This window comes from Drosophila obscura, unplaced genomic scaffold, assembly GCF_018151105.1.
Source record: "Drosophila obscura isolate BZ-5 IFL unplaced genomic scaffold, ASM1815110v1 contig_200, whole genome shotgun sequence".
Taxonomy (NCBI): Eukaryota; Metazoa; Arthropoda; class Insecta; order Diptera; family Drosophilidae; genus Drosophila; species Drosophila obscura.
Window position 1 is genome coordinate 7,152,427 of NW_024542791.1, and position 19,094 is coordinate 7,171,520.

The following is a 19,094-nucleotide window of genomic DNA, read 5'->3' on the forward strand; positions in this document are numbered from 1 at the left end:
GAAAATCGAAAAATAGCATAGGATTTTCCCAGCCAATTTTCCTCGATAGTCTCAGCGTACATCAGCATACATCCCAGCATACATTGGGGTTTCTGGTCCTAACAATAATAACTCAAAAGCTTTTGAATTTGATGGCCATTAAAAACTAATACAACGAATACATGGAGTACAATGAAACAAATGCATTGATAGCTAAAAAACAATTGCACAACTAATCAATGAGGGCCTTCAATGGACACCAGTAAGAACAGGAGAGAGTGCAATTAGGGTGGAAGAAATAAAGAAAAAATAGTAGGAAAACAATTAAGCTAATTGACATCCATTAACTTGGCCACTAATAAAACAGCATCGAAAAAGTATCCGGCAGCAGCACCCACCCTACTGCCACCACTGGCAGCAACTTACCAATTGACACCGTCGGGTATAAAATGGGAATTAGTTAACTGCACAGCAAAATTCTGATTGCATTGCTCATACGACTCGCATGGCGCGTAAAGTAAACTAAATAATACAAGAAGAGATTAAATTTGCTAAGAAACGTTAGCAGGTATTTTTAATTCTTTTTCAGCCAACTCAAACACAAGTCAAAGTCCGGACAGGATGCCAGGCATCCTTAGTGGTCTTGACTTAGATAATTTGCAGTTTGCATCTTTGGAAGAGGATACACCACAATTGGTCGCATGTGAGAGAGATAAAGTTTGGTAGAAAAAATGTACAAGATTTTCCATCCATTCCTTAAACGCCTTCATTTAATTAAAAAATTCCCTTTGAAAGAGTTATTTTTGCTCTCCTTCTACATTTTCCAACAGGAATCGTTAAGTCCAAAGAGAAATGCAATGCTTTCGCCATAATTGATTGAATCAGCAAGCAATGCGAATAATCTTTTTCATTTCTGACTCATCGCTGACTCGATTGTCAGTCGTTAATGCGTTCGCTTTTTGTTCATACTCGTATTTATTTATTGCATACTTGGGCATTAATATTTGATGGAATTTTGTATACTGTATACTGTACCATGCAAGAGCTGTTAAAGCGCCATCTGCTCAGCGAAATTTCCAATCAAAGATGAGTCTAATACTGTCAAAGTTCCCCATCATCGTTAATATCTTTCGCCCCCTCAGACTTCTGATTGAGTTTTCAAATAGGGTCGTAAATTAGCAAGAGCTAAATGTGAGTCTTCTTTGGTTGAATGTTGTCATTTAACTCGCGATTCGTGGCTGAAACTTTCAAGAGATGGAGAAACATTAAAAGATCCTGCACTTTCAACCCATCTCTGAAGCAATTCCGAAATTAATTCCGACCAACAGCACTCGAGGAGGTCACAAGTACGAGACCTCCTCATCACAGCCCAAAAACCCTTAACAGACCATTACACTGCGAAAGCTGTTTGCCCTTCGCAGCGAAGTTTGTGCAATGGCATTAGGGAATTGTATAGATATAAGATATCTATACATATATACTACATATTATTTATAATATTTTTGTTTACTGTGCTGCGGGTCTGGAGTTTAATAAATTTAAAGGCTGTCTTTGCCTGCTGTGCGGGATTTATTCTATGTTTCACAGTTTATTCGGCCATAATAATTTTCTACTGGAGAAAGTATTTCAACAAGAGCTATTCATTCTGACAGCGGCAAAGCCAAAAGTCTTATCTGCTTATCCGTCCAGAGCCTGGAAGTTTATCCACAGAGACTTTAATCACTGCCGCTGACAACGTGGCGTATGTGCTACATCCTGCGTCCTGCTGTTTACTTTATAGCCCCCGACTGACTGCCACACATTCACACATACAGTGCCACAGTGCCATACAGTGATTTTGTTATTCTGTGTGACGAACGAGTGATATTTTGAATATTTCTCAAACGTGAATGGAAATCTAAAATAGTAGAATATGCAACTAAATATGTATTCATGCTGACAATCAATGTATCTTTCAGCTTCTCACTGGAGTTACTTATAGATGAATTGCTCAAGAAATTCTTTAACGTCGGAGCCAAATTTTCAATTATTTTGTTTGAGCGATGCATTTTTCCTAAGCATTTCTCTGGCTGTCCAGAAAAATTCCAGATAGATTTTATAGATTTGTTGCATAAGCTGCAACAGTCTTACGGAAAATTGACTGATTCAAAGAGTGCATAAAACACTCAGCGCATAGGCCGTGGCCTCTGGAAATCCCTTTCAGAATATACTTGGCCTCGGCTAAATGCAAGGTTTAGTGCACCAATTATCAAGGAAAAGGGGTTCAAAAGTTCTTAGTGCCAGACTAAAAATTCCCACCACGTTGCCATGTCAATAAGTGGGGCGTCTCCTCTGGTGGACCTATATAGCACGTGTCTGACACTTTCATTAGCCAGGACTCGAATTTCGGAGGTTAGCAAATTCCCACCGGGGGACCAAAGTGGTTCCTGATAACCTAGGCTTTGGAAATTGGCCAATTTTTAATGATGGAAGCCACTCAAAGTTCGACGTGCAATTAATGCAGCTCAGCTCGGATGGGGATGCCACCTCAACATGTCCGTGGCAAAGCTTTGGGACCTGGGATAAATCTCTTTGCACGTTCTATCTAGACTCGACAGACTCCACCTCCGACCGCACCGCAGCATACCACAGTACCCATCCAAAAGCAAAAGTTAAACTTTGCAGCAACAGTTCCATGCAATGCCATTCATTAGCATGCAAATTTTAAAATTTATCAGCTGGTGGTCTCCGGCTCTATCCAGGGTCTGTTGGTTCTCTGATGCTTCTCTCTTCTATTTTGGGGCAGGACCGCAGCTGGTGGAAGCTTTACTAACTGCCAGAGCTCGCATGACAAAGTTTGTTGCACAAATTATGCACAGATAGAAATCGAGGAGAGCTGGAAAAGTCTCCAGCCGTATGTACAATATGTTAACAACTGCCTTGGATGGGTTGGATACGGCATCATGCTCAGGGTGCAACTTATTTATCGCCATGACCTTAACAATATGCTGGAGTGCAACGTTGTCTATGGCAGATGGCTCTTTCGGCTGGCTGTTGCGATAGTTCAATTAAGTTTGAGTAGTTCCAATGAATTGACCTTTATGGTGGGGGATATTCTCCGGCACTTAATTGTGTAAGAGACCTTATTTCAGTCTGGGATTTGCTGGAACTTAAGGTTCGGGGCTGGCCTTTATTGACCGAAAGAGTGGTAGGTAGGCAAGGTGGAACGTTAAATGATTCAAGCACTTCTGTCGGTGCCTTTGTTTTGGTTTTGTTGATAATGTAATTCCTTCTTTATTTGCTTGGCTGGTTTGTTTACAATTTAGAACCTGCTGGTGTTGCTACTTGAGTTGTGGGCTGGTGGACTGCCTAGTGTAGTGTCTTGGGTTCGGTCTGATGTACTGCCTGCTTCTTCGGACGATCTTGGCCCTGTTAAGCACCTGGCGATCGCACCTGAGACCGTGATTTTCCATGGTGGCAAGAGCCATGGCTCGTTACAATTGAAGCTGCAGCGAATAGAGCGATGAGGCAGCGAATAATTGTATTCCATTGAAGGCAATAGAAAATTTGAAGTAGTACTTGTATAAAGTTTTCCTCTCTGGAGACGTGGCCGTCCACATTCCAAGGCAGCCGTAATTTCGCAATTTTCACACTGACGCATAAAATTTCAGGGGATGCCACATAAGAAGGATTTATCCCCCCTTGATTGCACTTTGAGGGCAATGAAAAAGTTTCGCTTAGAAAATGTGCCGGGCTCGTCAAAGTCTCACAGGAAGGCTGCTGCGTATCTGTCAGAGTCATTACCAACCAGCTGTGTTTCCCAGGGCTTCTATACATCAAACAAAGGATAGATGTTGGCAGTGATACACATCTAAGTAGTCAACACACTTATGCACTTAGTCGCGGGTTGTAATTTGCTCATAAATTTCAATTAAAAACTTGACGATACAATGACTTAATTGTGGTCTAGTTTTTTCATGTCGATTTATACTAAGACAATGTCTAAAGCGGATTTAAGATAATATTAAGCAATTCCTTCTTTTCTTTTCTGATTGTTTGCTCTCCATCTTTGTGATACAATACACAATTTCAAGAAGTAACACGATCATCCCATTCCAACATACCATCCTCTCAGCAACAGGTTGAAACCCGACATGTTGTGTTAGTAGGAGGGCCTTTCTTTAAAATTTCCCCCTATTATCTGCACTGTTAACCAACATAATATTAAGTTCTCGGCCTGAGCATTCGTAATCGAATGCTGAGCCGAATGGTTCATAAATGAAGGAAATCTAGGGAAAAATAATCCAACATTTTGTATTTGTAAATACGTACATATGGTTTTTTTTATTTGTATTTTCAAGAAATGCTCAGCATACTTGAACCCACTAATTATAGCCAATCGATTTCTCCCCGGAAACTATGCCAGGTGCGGTTTACTTTTAGAATTGTATGCGTTGAATACGCATACACCCGCCCCCCGTACAGCACATGAATTATTTAGTAAAATCAAATTTATTGCAGAATTTTGCCTAGAATAAGGATACTACCGCAGGAAACACACAAAACGCCCAAAAATGTGTTTGCAGCAAGTGCAAAGGAGTTTAAGAACATGCATAACTTCTTTAAGACCCTCATAAATGCCAGAACCCATATCGGCAGCTATAATATCTAGAATCGTTAGGTTCATTGAACTTAATAGGGCCAAATAATAAATTTTAAACCTTGATTACGAAAGGATTTAGCCAAAGTGATCTTTAAAAGAAAATAAAAACTGAGAGAATATTATAGCTGGTTGCTTAATCTTTTTATATATTTTTGCTTTTTATTCTGTAGGTAATTTCAACGCTGAAGCAATATATTTAAAGTGCATTTAATAATTTTTAATGGAATGTTTTATTTTTATTTACCGCCAAAATGGGGACCAATAAAGGAAGCCGATTGGAGTTCAGGCAATTCTAATATGTATTAATTTGCATTTTAAGTGAACAGTTTTCTACTCAGTAGATCTCACTGCAATTTTTTTGTTAATGAAAAACAGTCATATGCTTTATGTTCAAAGCCAAGAGCAACAAATTCTTCTCAGTAACCGTACAACGTCCAAAGCACCCCAATTGATTTTTAATCCAACCAATAAAACTGCAACCAAAGCGGGGCAAGGTGAAAGCAAACAAGTTGGTTGAAAAGCGGATAAAATCAGGCAAATTAAATAACAAAAAACGCTATTCAACTCAATTGCACAGGAAAAGCGGAGGAAGCGGAGGAAAAAACAATAAGAAAGCGAAAGCTGAAAAATATAAAATCTAAAATTGACCATAAACCCAATGCGCGAACCATGGTGCTCCAAAAACGTAGATAAGAGCGTTAAAGGGAACACCAAATTGATATACGCTTTCCTTTTATTATCACGATTACGAGAAGATATTTGCAACACAGAAAAGGATCCATTTCATCCATTCGACCTTCAATTGAAACAATGGATCTGTGAGGGTATTCAAAGGCCAGCTATACAGTCAGTTTTGCTTTTTCCTCCTTTTTGTTTGGTAACCATTTCCCTACTCTGTTCAAGGACATACCGTAATTTGCTGGGCAGACTTGAGGGGTGACAGCCGCCTTGCCATCATAGTAATTTGAAGAAGAACTGATAATCTTTGACAGGCGAAAAGAAAGTATCCTTGACTGGCAGCACCCCAAAAAGGTTGCAGAGCTTTAGTGAAATGTGCTTTCTCCTGCTTTTGTATGTCCTCAGCTATCTTTTGTTTTTTTCCTGCAGTTTAATGTCCGCCGGCATTCGTTCAGCTCAAGCAAAACCAACCAAATTCATGTCCCTTGAGTTTGTACAAGCAGCAGCAGCCTCAAAAGAATTTCAGTTTATTGTCACTTTTATGCTAATCGATTTGAAGATTCTAGCAACAGCTGCTACAGCACTGGAAACTTGAAAATATTCCCTCTAAAAATTTATTAAAAATTGTTTTTAGCCTTTAAATCTATCTTTTGAATTAATTTTGGATTTACCGCATGGAAAAAACTAGGTTTTAAGATTTTGGGAAAATTTTGTATACTTTTTTCCCAGCTGTTTCCAAACGTACTTTACATACTCCTCGGAACCCTTTTTTTTTGTCAAGTTAAACATGTAAATGATGTACGAAATGTGTAACACATGTGAGTTGTGGTCAGTTCTGTGCTGCATTTGGTTTTGCACGACTCAACTGATTATGTTATTCAGATTAGCCGCAAATGTCTGCCGTCAGTTGGACGTCAGCCCCATTCTGGTCCCAGTCCTAAACTATTACGCAATGTGCCATATCCGATTTGAGGTTGAAACCAGCCTACACACGTGCTTGGGGCAACCCAAATTGAGTAAATTTCAGTGAGCTTTCGGCTGTCAGGACGAATGAGTGTGGAGCAGATCATAAGAGCAGTCCCATCATTTGCCCACCTGCCTGCCGCTTTCTGCTGGTGGCGTTGATTGCAAAACTTCAAGTGGGTCTGACAGGCCTAAAAAAAAAAACAACATGAGAGGCAACTCCAAGAATGGGAAAGCAGGGGAAAAAGTGAAGACGCCTGGCAAACCCGTCGGGAGCTAACAGAAATTTGGATTTTATGCTTATTTACATTTGCTGGCAGTCAGCAGGTGGCCCGGCATCAGGACCACCCAAAAAGAGGTGCAAAATGTGGATATACGTATACTCACATATACTTCACATACGAGTATCACATAAAATGTACATCTGTACGTATATATTGAGCACATACATATTTATCCATCCCTTATAATAAAAGCTCAAAAATGTTGACAACTTTCCGCTATCGCATATGGATATGGATCCGTTCCATTAAAGCCAACTGTTGCTGGCTACATTCTGTGAAATTTATACGACTATGTACATTGATTATATTTTCATTGAAGGGGGATTTTTTTTCCACTGATTTTTTAACAGCAGGCTGTTGCTTCTCGTATTGGCGCGTGGTACGGCGTAGTTCCATTGAAATTGAATTGAGAAACTTTTTAAAGATACAGCCGGAAACGGAAAAAAATCACTCCATTGGTTGGTAACAAATTTAGATTTTATTGATCCAAAAAATAGCCACCACGGGTATCCTTATTTAGTTTGCGCAAATAAATATATACATTTTTATTGAGACCAGGCTAAGGAGGTTCCCATGGAATAATAGTAATGAAAGCGAGCGGCAGTTTCAACGAGGCGAATGAGTAATTTATGCTAAGCTATTGACTTGATGACATGATCAAATGTGTATTCATTCCAAACTGAAGACAGATGAAGACACTGTGGACCCAATAGTCCACAGAGTTTCACTCATAGTCCTCAGGCTCAAAGTAAAAAGGACATCGAATTGGAGGAGCACCATCTGGCTGGATGCCATACGTGGATACGTGGCGGTACCTCACAGCAATAATAACATGACAGGAAAATGCTAGAAAAATCCATTCCCAAACTGAATTTTCTCCCATTTCGTGGTGGTAATTGGGAAAGTAAGCTACTTTCACGATATGCAGGTCGGAACAAGAGAGGAATCTTGAACTACAGCTACCCTGTAATTTATTCAATTCTGTGTTAATTAGGGACTTTCCTTATTGATTAACTGGTATTCCGAAATGTCCAATTCTCTTTAATGTCCGCAAACACAGAAATAATCAACAAATCATTGGGCTTCCTTCATTCAATGTTGTTCTTGTTGATGTTTTGATGTTGCTAATGGAAGCCGCAGGCAGCTGCCTTGTTTGTGTAGCACTACCACTCAGGCTTTTGACTTAGCCTCTGGACATTCATACCGTCAATAGCGCAACAAGGGCTCGCCTTCCGCATTCCCCAAAGGAACACCCCAGAGGTGTTCGGTTCTATCTAGGGAGATCCTTTTCCGTGATTCATTTTTCTGGCCTGCACTGTCGTGCGCTAAATGCGTAAAGGTTGCCTGACTATTCATTAAAAGAGTTATAATAATAGTAGTAATGGTAATAGTCCAAGAGAAATATTAAGCGTAACCAAACATAGGAGACCGAAATGGTTTTACCTAGAAAGTCAATGAAAAAGCCAACCCCATGCTGATTTAAATTCTGCTATTCCACCAAGTGGCGAGAGGCAGTGCTTCAGTAACCATATGTACAAACAAAACTTGAAAAAAAAACCAAAACGAAAAAGTAGTGTGCAAACTTTTTATAGAGTTTCCGCTGCAGCCAATTTTGATCAGTTTTTGCAAACATTCGTTACTCCTCAACCGGGCTGTGAGCTCAACTAATTTTTGATTGTCTGTGGAAGTAGAATTTTACGAGTAAATGGATGCTGAGGTTTATAGATGTTGGAAATAGTTTAAATGCCATGCGTTTAAGGTACAACGTTAGATTTAACTCTAAGGTATATTTACTTACATTGGATACAAGATTCCCTGACAAAGAACATCAGAGTTTGTGGAACATGTAAACAATATTGTCGAGGTATGCCCACAAATTCGTATCGGAATGTAAATAATGTATCGCAATTTGAAGTAAATTAGCACAAATACCAGCTAAGTACCTGTGTGTCTTTATTTCTTCATAATTTGATTATTATCAAATTGAACTCTTGCCCCGACTTTTTCTTTTCTCTTTAAACAAATAAAATAATGAAGGCAATAGAACATCCAAATTGTTGCATTAACCAGCATATAAATGTTGTGGACCTGTTTTCTATTACGACAATTCATTTCCGGACCAGACAAGAGCAGAGCCAAGAGCCAGAGCTAACCAGGAGCAGGACCACACCAAACCCGACCAAAGCCAGAACAAAGCGAAACTTAACTGGTTCCCCTTGGGGTCTGGGGTCCTGCCATCTGATCCGTCTGCCCTGCCTGTTGTGAAGTATGTCTGGAGCCACACTGAGTACAGCGGGGAGCTTTTCACCGTTTTCTTTTCGGTTTTTGTTTTATTATTGTTTTTTTTTCTTTTTTGCATAATTATAAGCAATCTAGTGTGCCGCCGCCACTTTATGACAAGCACATGGGGCCACTTGTGGGCGAAGATCTGTCAGTCCTGGCCACTGGAGTCTAATTAAATTATCCTTAAATACTGAGAGTGGAACAGCAGGGAGGTATAATTATTTAGTAATTATATTTAAATTCTAAAGCATAAGTAAAATATTTATGTAGCTACGCAAATCTTTTTTCGAATAATAAAATACTTTCAGTAGACAAAACAAAATTATTTCAAAGCCGTCACTTATGTATGTGTGCCTCGTACTCCCACAAAATAGTCTGGCAAAGTGTCGTACATTTTGACAGGCGTTTCATGCGTTTAATTTAAATGGATGTGGATAGATACGGAAAGCATTTCAGATACACTGAACAATTTACGGCTAGATGTTCACTAGATACCTTTTCAATTTTGGGCGTACAATTGTTTATGTTAGACGACCACAACGATATGGGAATTAAATTTAATTAATTTGCAGGTGTGCAAATGACATTTGAATTATGCCTTGGGTATCCGGAGGCTAGCCTTTGGACACACACAGAAACACGATACGGCTCTATGTAAAGAAGGCCTCTAACTATTGCGCACAGCTGAATGGTGCACATAATTTTGGGTACGAAAGTCATTTGGTGCTTTGGGTTTCGTCCCAGTATTTGATTAGATCCTCAGATTAGTTCTACATCTGGCCTCTATCGTTGCTTCTTCTCCGACTTAAATCTGAGATTCTTATTACATCATGTGGGTGTAAATGCTTCTGGGCGCTGCGCGGCATTAACAAAGCGTACAAGTCCTTCCCAGTTTCCCAAGGATAGATAAATTAAACGCCCGACTATTAAAAATGCATATTCCCATGGCGACAGACTCCGCAATTGGCTAGGGAAAAGGAGGGTATCCTAACCAGACATCAGGCGACGCCTAACCATTGTCTAAGCACTGCAGGCAAAATGTCAGGAAACTGCAGCAGAAAGCAATTGCAATGGCAACAGAATGACGCCCCGAGTGTCTACAGCAATTCATTGGACCCCGACGAGGCTGCGATGGAAAGACAAAAGGAATGGGTGGACCGAGACCCGACCCATGGAGACTTCTCTTACAAAATGATTTTTTGCTTCAAATATTTTAAAGCGGCTCCGAGACCCATAAACAATTTAATGTCTACAGTTGGGCCCTACCTCTAGGACAAGGCCCAAGCAGGCGGATGATGGTGCAGCTGACAGTTCGACAGCTCCTGAATGGATGGATGGATGGAGCTGGAGCCAGCCGCAGCCTGCGGAAAGGGTCTGTCCCGCATCTGTCCCTTGGCCCTTGGCCCTTGGATTGCAGTTGTGGCCACATTTATTTACCCTCTTCTAGCCGTTGGGATTTGGCCACACTGTGTAAATATGTGCCAGAGCTGCCAATGTCCCATCGCCAGTAGCAACTCCTACTGCCCCGGGCCCACTAGAGCAATTTCACAGCAGTTGATTGCAGCCACCACTCAGGGTTCTTTCTTTTTGTCTGGACGTTGATATGCAATGACTGCACCATCAAGTGGCCCATGCGACACCAAGCCGAAGCCTGTTACGCGCGGAACCCAGGCAGAAACGCAGCCCTCCTCCCGCCCAACCGACCGAGGGGCGCTGCCGCATGACGCGCGACGCGTGTTACCGAACCGATCGCGAGCATGCAGGAAGAGATAGGTGTTAGACTAAAATTCGAGGAAAATTAGAGCTAAACACAACTCAAAGAGCTAAGCATGCAAAGATAGCTAAAAAATATAACTAATTACGGGAAAGGTATGTTAGTATTAGTGATTTAAGAAGAGGAAGGGAATTAGTAGTTGATATTATGTGGTAAAGGGAATTGAAGTCCGAGCAAAGTACCCTAAATGGTTCGTGCAAGGAATAATTCGATCTACAAAGCGGAAGGAAAAGAGGAATGAAGTTTCTAGTAGATCTAATAGGAATCGTAAAGTTTATGCGGCTCAACAAGTCAGGGCTATCTACATCACCCTTGATCAGGTTGTGCATAAAAATCACACCAAGCATTTTTCTACGACTAACTAAGGTTGGAAGGTTTATTAAAAGCAATCTACGAGGATAAGATGGCAGTCTCACACCTGCATCCCAGTTAAGGCCACGCAGAGCAAAAAGTAAAAAGTTTTTCTGGACTGATTCTATACGGTCCTGGTGTACTTTGTACTGAGGGCACCATACACAAGAGCCGTATTCTAAAATCGGACGAACAAGCGAGATATAGAGAGTCTTCGTTATATAGGGGTCGTCAAATTCCTTTGACCACCTCTTTATAAACCCAAGCACACCCATGGCCTTATTTACCATGGTAGAAATGTGTTCAGAAAACTTCAACTTTGGGTCTAATTTAACACCAAGATCATCAACCAAGGTAATTCTCTCAAGAGAACCACCGCAGAGGCTATAAGGAGCCAATAGGGGGCTGGAGCGATGAAATGTCATTACTTTGCATTTCGAGGCATTTAGGTGTAACATATTTGCACAACACCATGATTGAAAGTTATTGAGATCGGATTGCAAGCGAGAGTGAAATGAAATGTCCTTATACTGGACACAAAGTTTAACATCATCCGCATACATGAGTACTCGAGAGTTTGTTAATACTGAAGGCAGATCATTAATAAAGAGTGTGAATAGTAGGGGGCCTAGATGGCTGCCCTGTGGTACTCCAGAAGTAACCTTAACAGGTGAAGAGAAGGAGTTTTTGAAGAGGACTCTTTGAGACCTAGAACAAAGGTAGCTAGAAATCCATCTCAAGAGATTAGGCGGAAACCCTAAAAGGTCAAGTTTTTGTGCTAAAAGGGAATGGTTTACAGAATCAAATGCTTTACTAAAATCAGTGTAAATGACATCCGTCTGCAAGTTACCTTGAAAGCCTTTAATGATAAAAGAGGTAAACTCTAATAAATTTGTGGTTGTTGATCGTCGCCTTATAAATCCGTGCTGGGACGGAGATATAAGTGATTTGCAGAGATGTTGCAAGTGCGGAGTTAAAATTTTTTCAAACATTTTAGGAATAGCGGATAACTTAGATATACCCCTATAATTATTTGCATCAGACTTGCTACCTTTCTTATGGAGCGGAATAATAAAAGATTCCTTCCAGATGGGGGGAAGCATGAAGAGTTAATAGATAGGGTGAATAGTTTAAGCAAGGGTCCACACAGAGCGTCGGAACAGTACCTGAGTACACAGCCGGGAACTCCGTCGGGACCTGGTGAAAACACCGGCTTAACTAGTCGAAGATCATGAAGCAGTGAGCTTTCATTTAACAAGGGGCTGAAGATGCCATTCGACCTTGGTAAACTGTATGGATACGGCTGACCAGAGTAGCTTTCATGAGAATAGGTTGTTTGGAAAAATTTGGCAAAAAGATCGGCAATTGCCTGATCATTGTTTGCTGACATATTGAGAAAAGATAACGAGGATGGATGTACGGACGTTCTACGCTTACTATTTACGAAGCTGTAAAACTGTTTAGGGTCCTGTGAAAATCGTATCCTGCATCGAGATAGGTAGTTCTTATAGCATTGAGCGTTAAGAACGGAGAAATTTGACCGAGCTATTACATAGTGAGAAAGAGAAGAGGGAGAACCAACTTCTCGAAATTTTTTATAAAGTCTTGATTTTAAATTTTTTAGACTGGATAACTCCTTGGTAAACCAAGGAGGTTTTCCAGATCTAACCGGACAAGAAAGTGGGACACAAGAATCAAAAAATGTGTCAAGTACATTGTAAAAAATGTGTGTGCCTTTCATAACGTCAGTGCACAAGTACAGAGCGGACCAATCAAAATCCCTAATAAGGTTATTAAGCTTCGTAAACTCGGCTTTACGAAAGCAGCGGACACGTTCGGATAGCCTACTCATTCGATCCAATACAGTAGGGCCAATATCGACTGACACTTCGAATGTAGGATGGTAGGAGTCTTCAGGTATACTGAGCGGAAGGGCTCGGGTTAACAACGCTATGGTCGGATCCGAGACAAAGCACAGATCAAGCAATCGACCCAAGGAATTTTTTACATGGTTGACTTGAGACAGGGATAGGTCTAGCAAGCCGTCGATAAAGTCATGTCGTGACATGGGCACAAGGTTATTAGACTCGTTTACCGAAGACCAAACAGCACCTGGCAAATTAAAATCACCAAGAACTATCATATGGTCTTTATCTGATAGCGAGGAAGAAACAGTTTTTAAAGCGGTCAGGTGATGCTCGTATATTAAGATATCCGAGGAAGGTGGAATATACGAGCAAGTAATGAAAATGGAAAAGCCTGGGAGAATCAGTTTTACGCACAGGAATTCCAGGTCTTGTTGAACCTGGACCATGAAATGTTCCGACGTGAAATTTGAGTCCACTGCAATAAGGACCCCACCTCCACGTCGAGACGAACGGTCATTTCTAAAAATTGTGTACCGACCTGCCAAAACTTCGGAACTAAGGATGTCCGGCTTTAACCAGGTCTCGGTGAACACAATAACGTGGGATGAGAATGCGAGACTCTCAAGGAAAAGAGTGCTGAGCTTACTACGCAAGCCTCTAGCATTCTGGTAGGTAACTACAAGAGAGGAAGTTAGTTTTTTGGATGGGTGGAAGTAGAGGTGGAAGATGAGGATAGAGATGGAGCACTGGTCTGAATGCTAGGAAGAGTAATGGGGGGCCTATTCTTTTTCTTAGCCTTAAACTCTTTAACCACCAAATGCTCTGGCCAAAACTTGGCGGAACAAATGGTTTCAAATTGAGTTGGGGAGACGCTTATCTTGAAGGAAGATATCTCCCTGGCGTAAGAAAAGTTAAATTTTTCCACCTTTAAGCCGACGGCTTTTATTTTGCTTTGTATAAAAGCGGTCACATCATTGGATGTGAGGTCAGGGGCTAGCCGCGAGACAAAAACTTGTCGCTTTGGTGGGACTCCCACCAGTGGTTTTGGCACCACAGGCCTAGTACCTGTGATGGCAGTATCCGGTGGTCCTGGACATCTATTAGCTGGTGGGAGCAAAACTGAGGGGATAGTTAAGGGGTTGGGTGCGGACTCGACGGACACGGACTCTACAGACATTTCTAACTGCATACTCTCCGAAGTGACGCATTCGGCTCCCGAATCTGCATCACCAGCAGCGATCGTTGCCCTTGGAGTAGCAAACGTAATCAACTGCTGCACTAAGGGAGTGGTCGGAGTAAGTTTTTCGGATGCCGGCGGACATGAGGCAGTCGGCACTTGCAAGTCCCGCGGAGTAGACTTCTTGCGCCTTGGAGACTCAGCCAGCAGCTGTAAACTGCTGAACTGAGTGTTCATGGCCAAGAGCCGATCGTACTGCTGTTTAAAGCCCACGATCAGCTCTTTGAAGCCACTCCGCGTCTGCCTCATGAACGAACGCATGTCGTTTTCCACAGCACGGCATTCCTCACAACTATAATGTAGGCCGTTGTTTTGGGAAATGGCGTCTCCTACACGGCCCGAGATCCCTACACATTTTGCGTGCACTACGCTTTCGCAAAGCCAGCAGGGGATATTGGGCTGGTCATGGGTGATCTGCTTCTTGCAGGTTTTTTTGGCACAGACGACAGAAAATTCCATATTTATGTCTTTTATTTTTTTTTTACTTCGGGAAAAAAAAAGTTCAAAACAAATAGCAATCAGACCACTGTGCAGAGCAAATGCTTAGAGCAATGCTTAAAGCGAAATCGGGAAAAAAAGAGAGAGGAGAGTGGTTGCAGCAACAGCTTATAAGTGAGAGCGTTACTGCACAAAAGGTTACAAGAGCGAGAGCGAAAGAACAGTTATTGAGAGTTAGGTGATAGAGAGAGTGATAGAAGGCAATAAATACGACAAAGAGCGGCTAAATGTAATGAGAGGGCGTACTTACGAAAAGCAACAACACAAACACACGACTAACCGACGCACAAAATTTATTAAATAAGTTGTGTTTTTACACAATTAACAGGCATGCACCCGCGGTAAAAGAATGATTTTAATGTATGTTAGTAAGAGAGTTAAATTATAGATAAAAAACACCGGCTGTTTAAGTTAAACAAAAGGAAAATGCGGAGCGCAAAACAAGGCAATATTGAACTCCTCGTGCTGTGTCAATCGAGGATTGAGCTGCTCCTCGTAGATCTGCAGCAGCTTCACCTTCTCCTGGTAATTGTCGAACAGCCAGGTGCCTTTGAGATTTTCCTTCTTCATTTCGTTAACCACCGCTTCCAATTCGTTGTGCCGCTGTTTGAGAATCACTCTATTGTCGTCACTCACGCGATTTCGTTTCTGGTTCTTGGCGCGCTCGTAATTATGCTCCAGCGAGTAGCGCCGCGACAGAGGACTCATCTTGTCGTACAGCCCATAGCGCAGCATCTGAAAGCGATCCGTCTCACAGCAATTCTCTCGCACTTGATGAAGACGGGCGATAATTGAATCGACGGCCGTGTTGGAGTGGGCACAGATAAGGATCTTGCGGTCCATTTTTAAGGCCGCCTGGAAGCTGATATTCGCAATGATCAAGGATTTGCCGGTGCCTGGTGGACCCTGAATCAGCGTAATGCTTGGCACGTTGTCTATGACACGTTGATACGTGCTGGTGCAGATGACCTCTTGGTGCGGGTTGAGCTTCGCGAAACCCTTGAAAACAAACGGTGTCCCATAGTAGGGTATACGGGCATTCCTCAGCATTTCGGTGGGCTTGATAATTCTTCGACAGAGTGGCGAGTGTGACAACTGATCGACAGCTCGCAGTGCGCTCAGATCCACCCTCAAGCTGTCCCCCACCGGGCGGGCGGTCAAGTGTTTGATCCCCTTAAATGTCTCCAGAGAAATGCCATCCTTAAGGATTTCAAAAATCAGCTCATGGCCTGCACAGGGTAAGGAAAGTGAGTAAGCGATGGGGATCCCATTTGATTTGAGTTGGCGTACCATTTTTGGTTCTTTGCTCCCGCAGATTGGCAAACGTCTCCTTGAGCTTGTCGCCGCTCGATAGAGTGTAGAGCATATACTTTACTGGCGGCTTACTGAAGACTAAAGGCGACAGATAATTCGAAATTAGAGGGGGAGGGTTCAAGGGGACGCCAACTCACTCCTTGTAATGCTTGAAGTTCTCGAATTCGGGTGCAATGGGCTTCAGGACATCTAAATCGGCCACAGCATCCACACTGCGCAGCTTTAGCCATTGATTTGCCCACTTGAGTATGGTCTCAAAGTAGGACGTTTTATCGTTCATCTGAATGCTCGACCATTCGAATTCTCGAATGCTGAATGCATGCCTAGTCTCAATGTATATGATCTGAACTTTGTCGTTAAATCGCACGCGTTTCGACATCTTCTGGAACCTCAACTTCTCCTCCATATCCTTCTCCATGCTGGCGAAGGTGACGCGATTGCATGTGAGCTGATTTGTAGCACGTCGGTTCTTGAGTGGCTTGAGGGGGTCCATTTTGGGCATCTTTGAGGGCGGCAGTCCATTGATGCCCTCAGTAAGGAAGGCACCACGATTAGAATTGCCCACTTTTGGCACACTGGTGGTGGCCTTTCTCTTGCTGCTGGCCGGCTGCTCGTCCCCGGCCGGCTTCTTCTCCGACAGCTTTTTGAGTGCAGCCGAAGCGCTACGCAGCTTGTCCCGATACTTGGGCAACGAAGGAGCCTCAATCACTTCTGGTCCCCTCATCTGCTTCATGTCCATGGCGTTGACAATGCTTGTCGGCAGGTCTGGTTCGGCTTCGGGTCCCTCGTAGTAGCAGACAGTGGCTCGGCTGCGAAGTCGTGCGCTGGGCTCTCTTTTCGAAGAAGATTCTTTCTTTGGCTTAGCTGGTGGCTCATTCTTTTTGGGTGCTTGCTCCACTTTGCATTTATCTGCTAAAGGAGTTTCTTTTTGTTCCTTCGCACAAGCGTCAGCAAACTGTTCGCGAGAGACGGTTACGGTTGATCGTCGTTGGAAGATTCGCGACTTCTTTTTTGCCACTTCAGGCTCCACTTTGGGAGGGGCCTTTCGTTTAGAAGGTTTCGATCGTTTTGATCGGCGAAGGGAGAATCTGCAGTTGTTGGTATCCTTACTGACTGCTTTAGTTTTCTCCACTTCCTTTGGTTTAGATGGCACATCTTTCTTCACAGAAGACTCCTTAGCCTTCGAGTGATTTTTGTTGGAAGCTGAAGGCTCCACTTTATCTTTGGTTTTGTCCACCAAAGGCACTTTATTTGGTTTCTCCCCGGAAGTGGCAGCCAATTCTTCGCGGGATACTGATACGATTGATCGTCGATGGGCGATTCTGGATTTCCTGTTGGAAACTGCAGGCTGCTCTGCTTTGGCTTTCTCCATCGAAGGAGCTTCCTTTGGTTTTGCGGGAGAATCTTTCTCTATAGAAGAAACCTTCGCCTTCGAGTGATTCTTGGAAACGGCATGCTGCACTTTATCTTTGGTTTTCTCTACGGAAGGAGTTTCATTAGGCTTCTCCACAGAAGTGACAGCCAAGACTTCGCAGGAGACAGCTATGGTTGATCGTTGACGGGAGATTCTGGACTGCTTGGTATCTTTGCTGGCTACCACAGGCTCCACATTGGCTTTCTTTGGTGACTTTTTTGACTTCTTGGATACGTCACGAACTGATTTACCGTTGGTTTTCTCCAATGAGCTATCGTTTTCTTCATTATGGGAGGACTCGTCCTTCAAGATCACGCTATCGAAATCCCAATCGTCATCTTCGCTATCTTCTGGAGGGAACTGCGGTCCTTCAAAGATGTCCTGCGTGAACAATTGACCGTCATCTACGGTGGAGTTCAAGTCGCTGCCAACAGACTTTGAGCGACTGGGAGATGGCTTTGACGATGCCTTGTCCGCTGTGAACGAGAAAAAGTGATTAGAAGAAGTATCCAGGATAGCGTATATTTACCCTTACGGATGTTGTGGGTGCAAGAGTCACTCTCATCCGAGCTGGAATCAATGCGCAGTGGCTTGGAGATTTCATCGCTGAAATCCAGTATGCGAAGCCGGCTACGGAAGTCGGTCACCTTGCTGCAGAGGTCGTCATCGTCGCTGTCCGTGATCACAATAATGTCATCGTCATCATTCGATGGAGACAAGGTTGGTCGTCTAATTGCCGCTATGGCCGTCGCCAATCTACGTGGGACGGAGGTGGACGTCGTCGAGCTGTTGTCCGAGGAGTTGGCTTGTCGCAGACTTGAGCTCACGTCCGAGACGCTCTCGACCACCTGGCGTCGCTTGGGTATCGGCTGGATGTGTGGCAACCGCGTCCGATTCACTGCATTCAGACTCAGGTTTGAGTTGGGATCATCGTCATCGCTCACATATGAGCTTTGCGATGACTGTGTGACATGCTGTGCCGCTGGCGGTGGATTGGAGCGCTTCCGTTTTTCCGCCGCCGCTGTCGGTGGATTGGAGCGCTTCCGTTTTTCCGGCGCCGCTGGCGGTGTATTGGAGCGCTTCCGTTTTTCGGCCGCCGCCGCACTAAATGTGGGCATGTTATCCTCGCTAATAGTTGTAACGACAGGCACGGGGGTTGGTCGTCTAATTGCCGCTGTGGCCGTCGCCAATCTACGTGGAACGGAGGTGGACGTCGTCGAGCTGTTGTCCGAGGGGTTGGTAACATCTTGTCGCTGACTCTCGGCCTGCTTCCTCCTTTGATGCTCTCGCGCATTATATGCCTTATATTTGTAGATTTCTTCCAGTTTATCGTAACAAGTCTTACACAGTGGCGTATCGGGCCGCAGTTCTGAATTTATCTTTTGTCCAAAGTGTAAAACTTTTCGATCACTGACCCTGGTGTGTGGCTCTCTGAGCATATGGTTTCCCATGCCGCAGTATCGACGCCCGATCGGGCTCGATCTTTCGGGTGATTCGGGTGCCATCTCCTATTCAAAATACTTTAATTATTATGTTCTAATGATTTTTTTCCCAAGACTTACTATATTGTGTGCAGTTTTTCCCGCCGATCTAGACGCCGTACGCAGCTGTAGAGTGTGACCCGCGTATTTATCGATCAATATACCGAAATATGTTTTGTCGAGACTTTACGTTTTTTGACACTCGTAGGGTTAATGGCATGTAACAAAATACTTAACTATTAACTTCACCTGGCTTTGTTTTCCTGATAAACCATTTTCACATTGTGGCGTGACCGTGACGATAACTATACAAAATACCATCCGGCCA

General features: G+C 43.1%; 2 protein-coding genes across 2 annotated transcripts; both read right to left on the reverse strand.

Annotated features, from left to right (window-relative positions):
- Positions 1 to 7,270: 7,270 nt before the first annotated feature.
- Positions 7,271 to 16,012, reverse strand: LOC121404426 (DNA polymerase alpha-associated DNA helicase A-like). The gene is made up of 3 exons (XM_041593858.1): positions 15,848 to 16,012; positions 15,000 to 15,786; positions 7,271 to 7,361 (listed from the first exon to the last, which is right to left on the reverse strand). The coding sequence occupies exons 1-3, from the start codon at positions 15,921 to 15,923 to the stop codon at positions 7,271 to 7,273; spliced, it is 954 nt and encodes a 317-aa protein (XP_041449792.1). The 5' UTR covers positions 15,924 to 16,012.
- Positions 15,795 to 18,953, reverse strand: LOC111074444 (flocculation protein FLO11-like). Its single transcript, XM_041593859.1, has 4 exons — positions 18,848 to 18,953; positions 17,815 to 18,793; positions 16,009 to 17,761; positions 15,795 to 15,949 (listed from the first exon to the last, which is right to left on the reverse strand). The coding sequence occupies exons 2-4, from the start codon at positions 18,788 to 18,790 to the stop codon at positions 15,940 to 15,942; spliced, it is 2,739 nt and encodes a 912-aa protein (XP_041449793.1). The 5' UTR covers positions 18,791 to 18,793; positions 18,848 to 18,953; the 3' UTR covers positions 15,795 to 15,939.
- Between the last annotated feature and the right edge of the window lie 141 nt (positions 18,954 to 19,094).

What these genes read in the sequence shown, in the direction of transcription:
- LOC121404426 (XM_041593858.1), bottom strand. Translation starts at nt 15,923, where the DNA reads ATGCTCTACACTCTATCGAGCGGCGACAAGCTCAAGGAGACGTTTGCC. An exon ending in GGAGCAAAGAACCAAAAATG is followed by an intron (nt 15,787 to 15,847) that starts GTACGCCAACTC and finishes TACCCTGTGCAG; the next exon opens with GCCATGAGCTGATTTTTGAA. An exon ending in GAGGAGTTCAATATTGCCTT is followed by an intron (nt 7,362 to 14,999) that starts GTTTTGCGCTCC and finishes TATTGCTGTGAG; the next exon opens with GTACCGCCACGTATCCACGT.
- LOC111074444 (XM_041593859.1), bottom strand. Translation starts at nt 18,790, where the DNA reads ATGGCACCCGAATCACCCGAAAGATCGAGCCCGATCGGGCGTCGATAC. An exon ending in CACCCACAACATCCGTAAGG is followed by an intron (nt 17,762 to 17,814) that starts GTAAATATACGC and finishes TCTCGTTCACAG; the next exon opens with CGGACAAGGCATCGTCAAAG.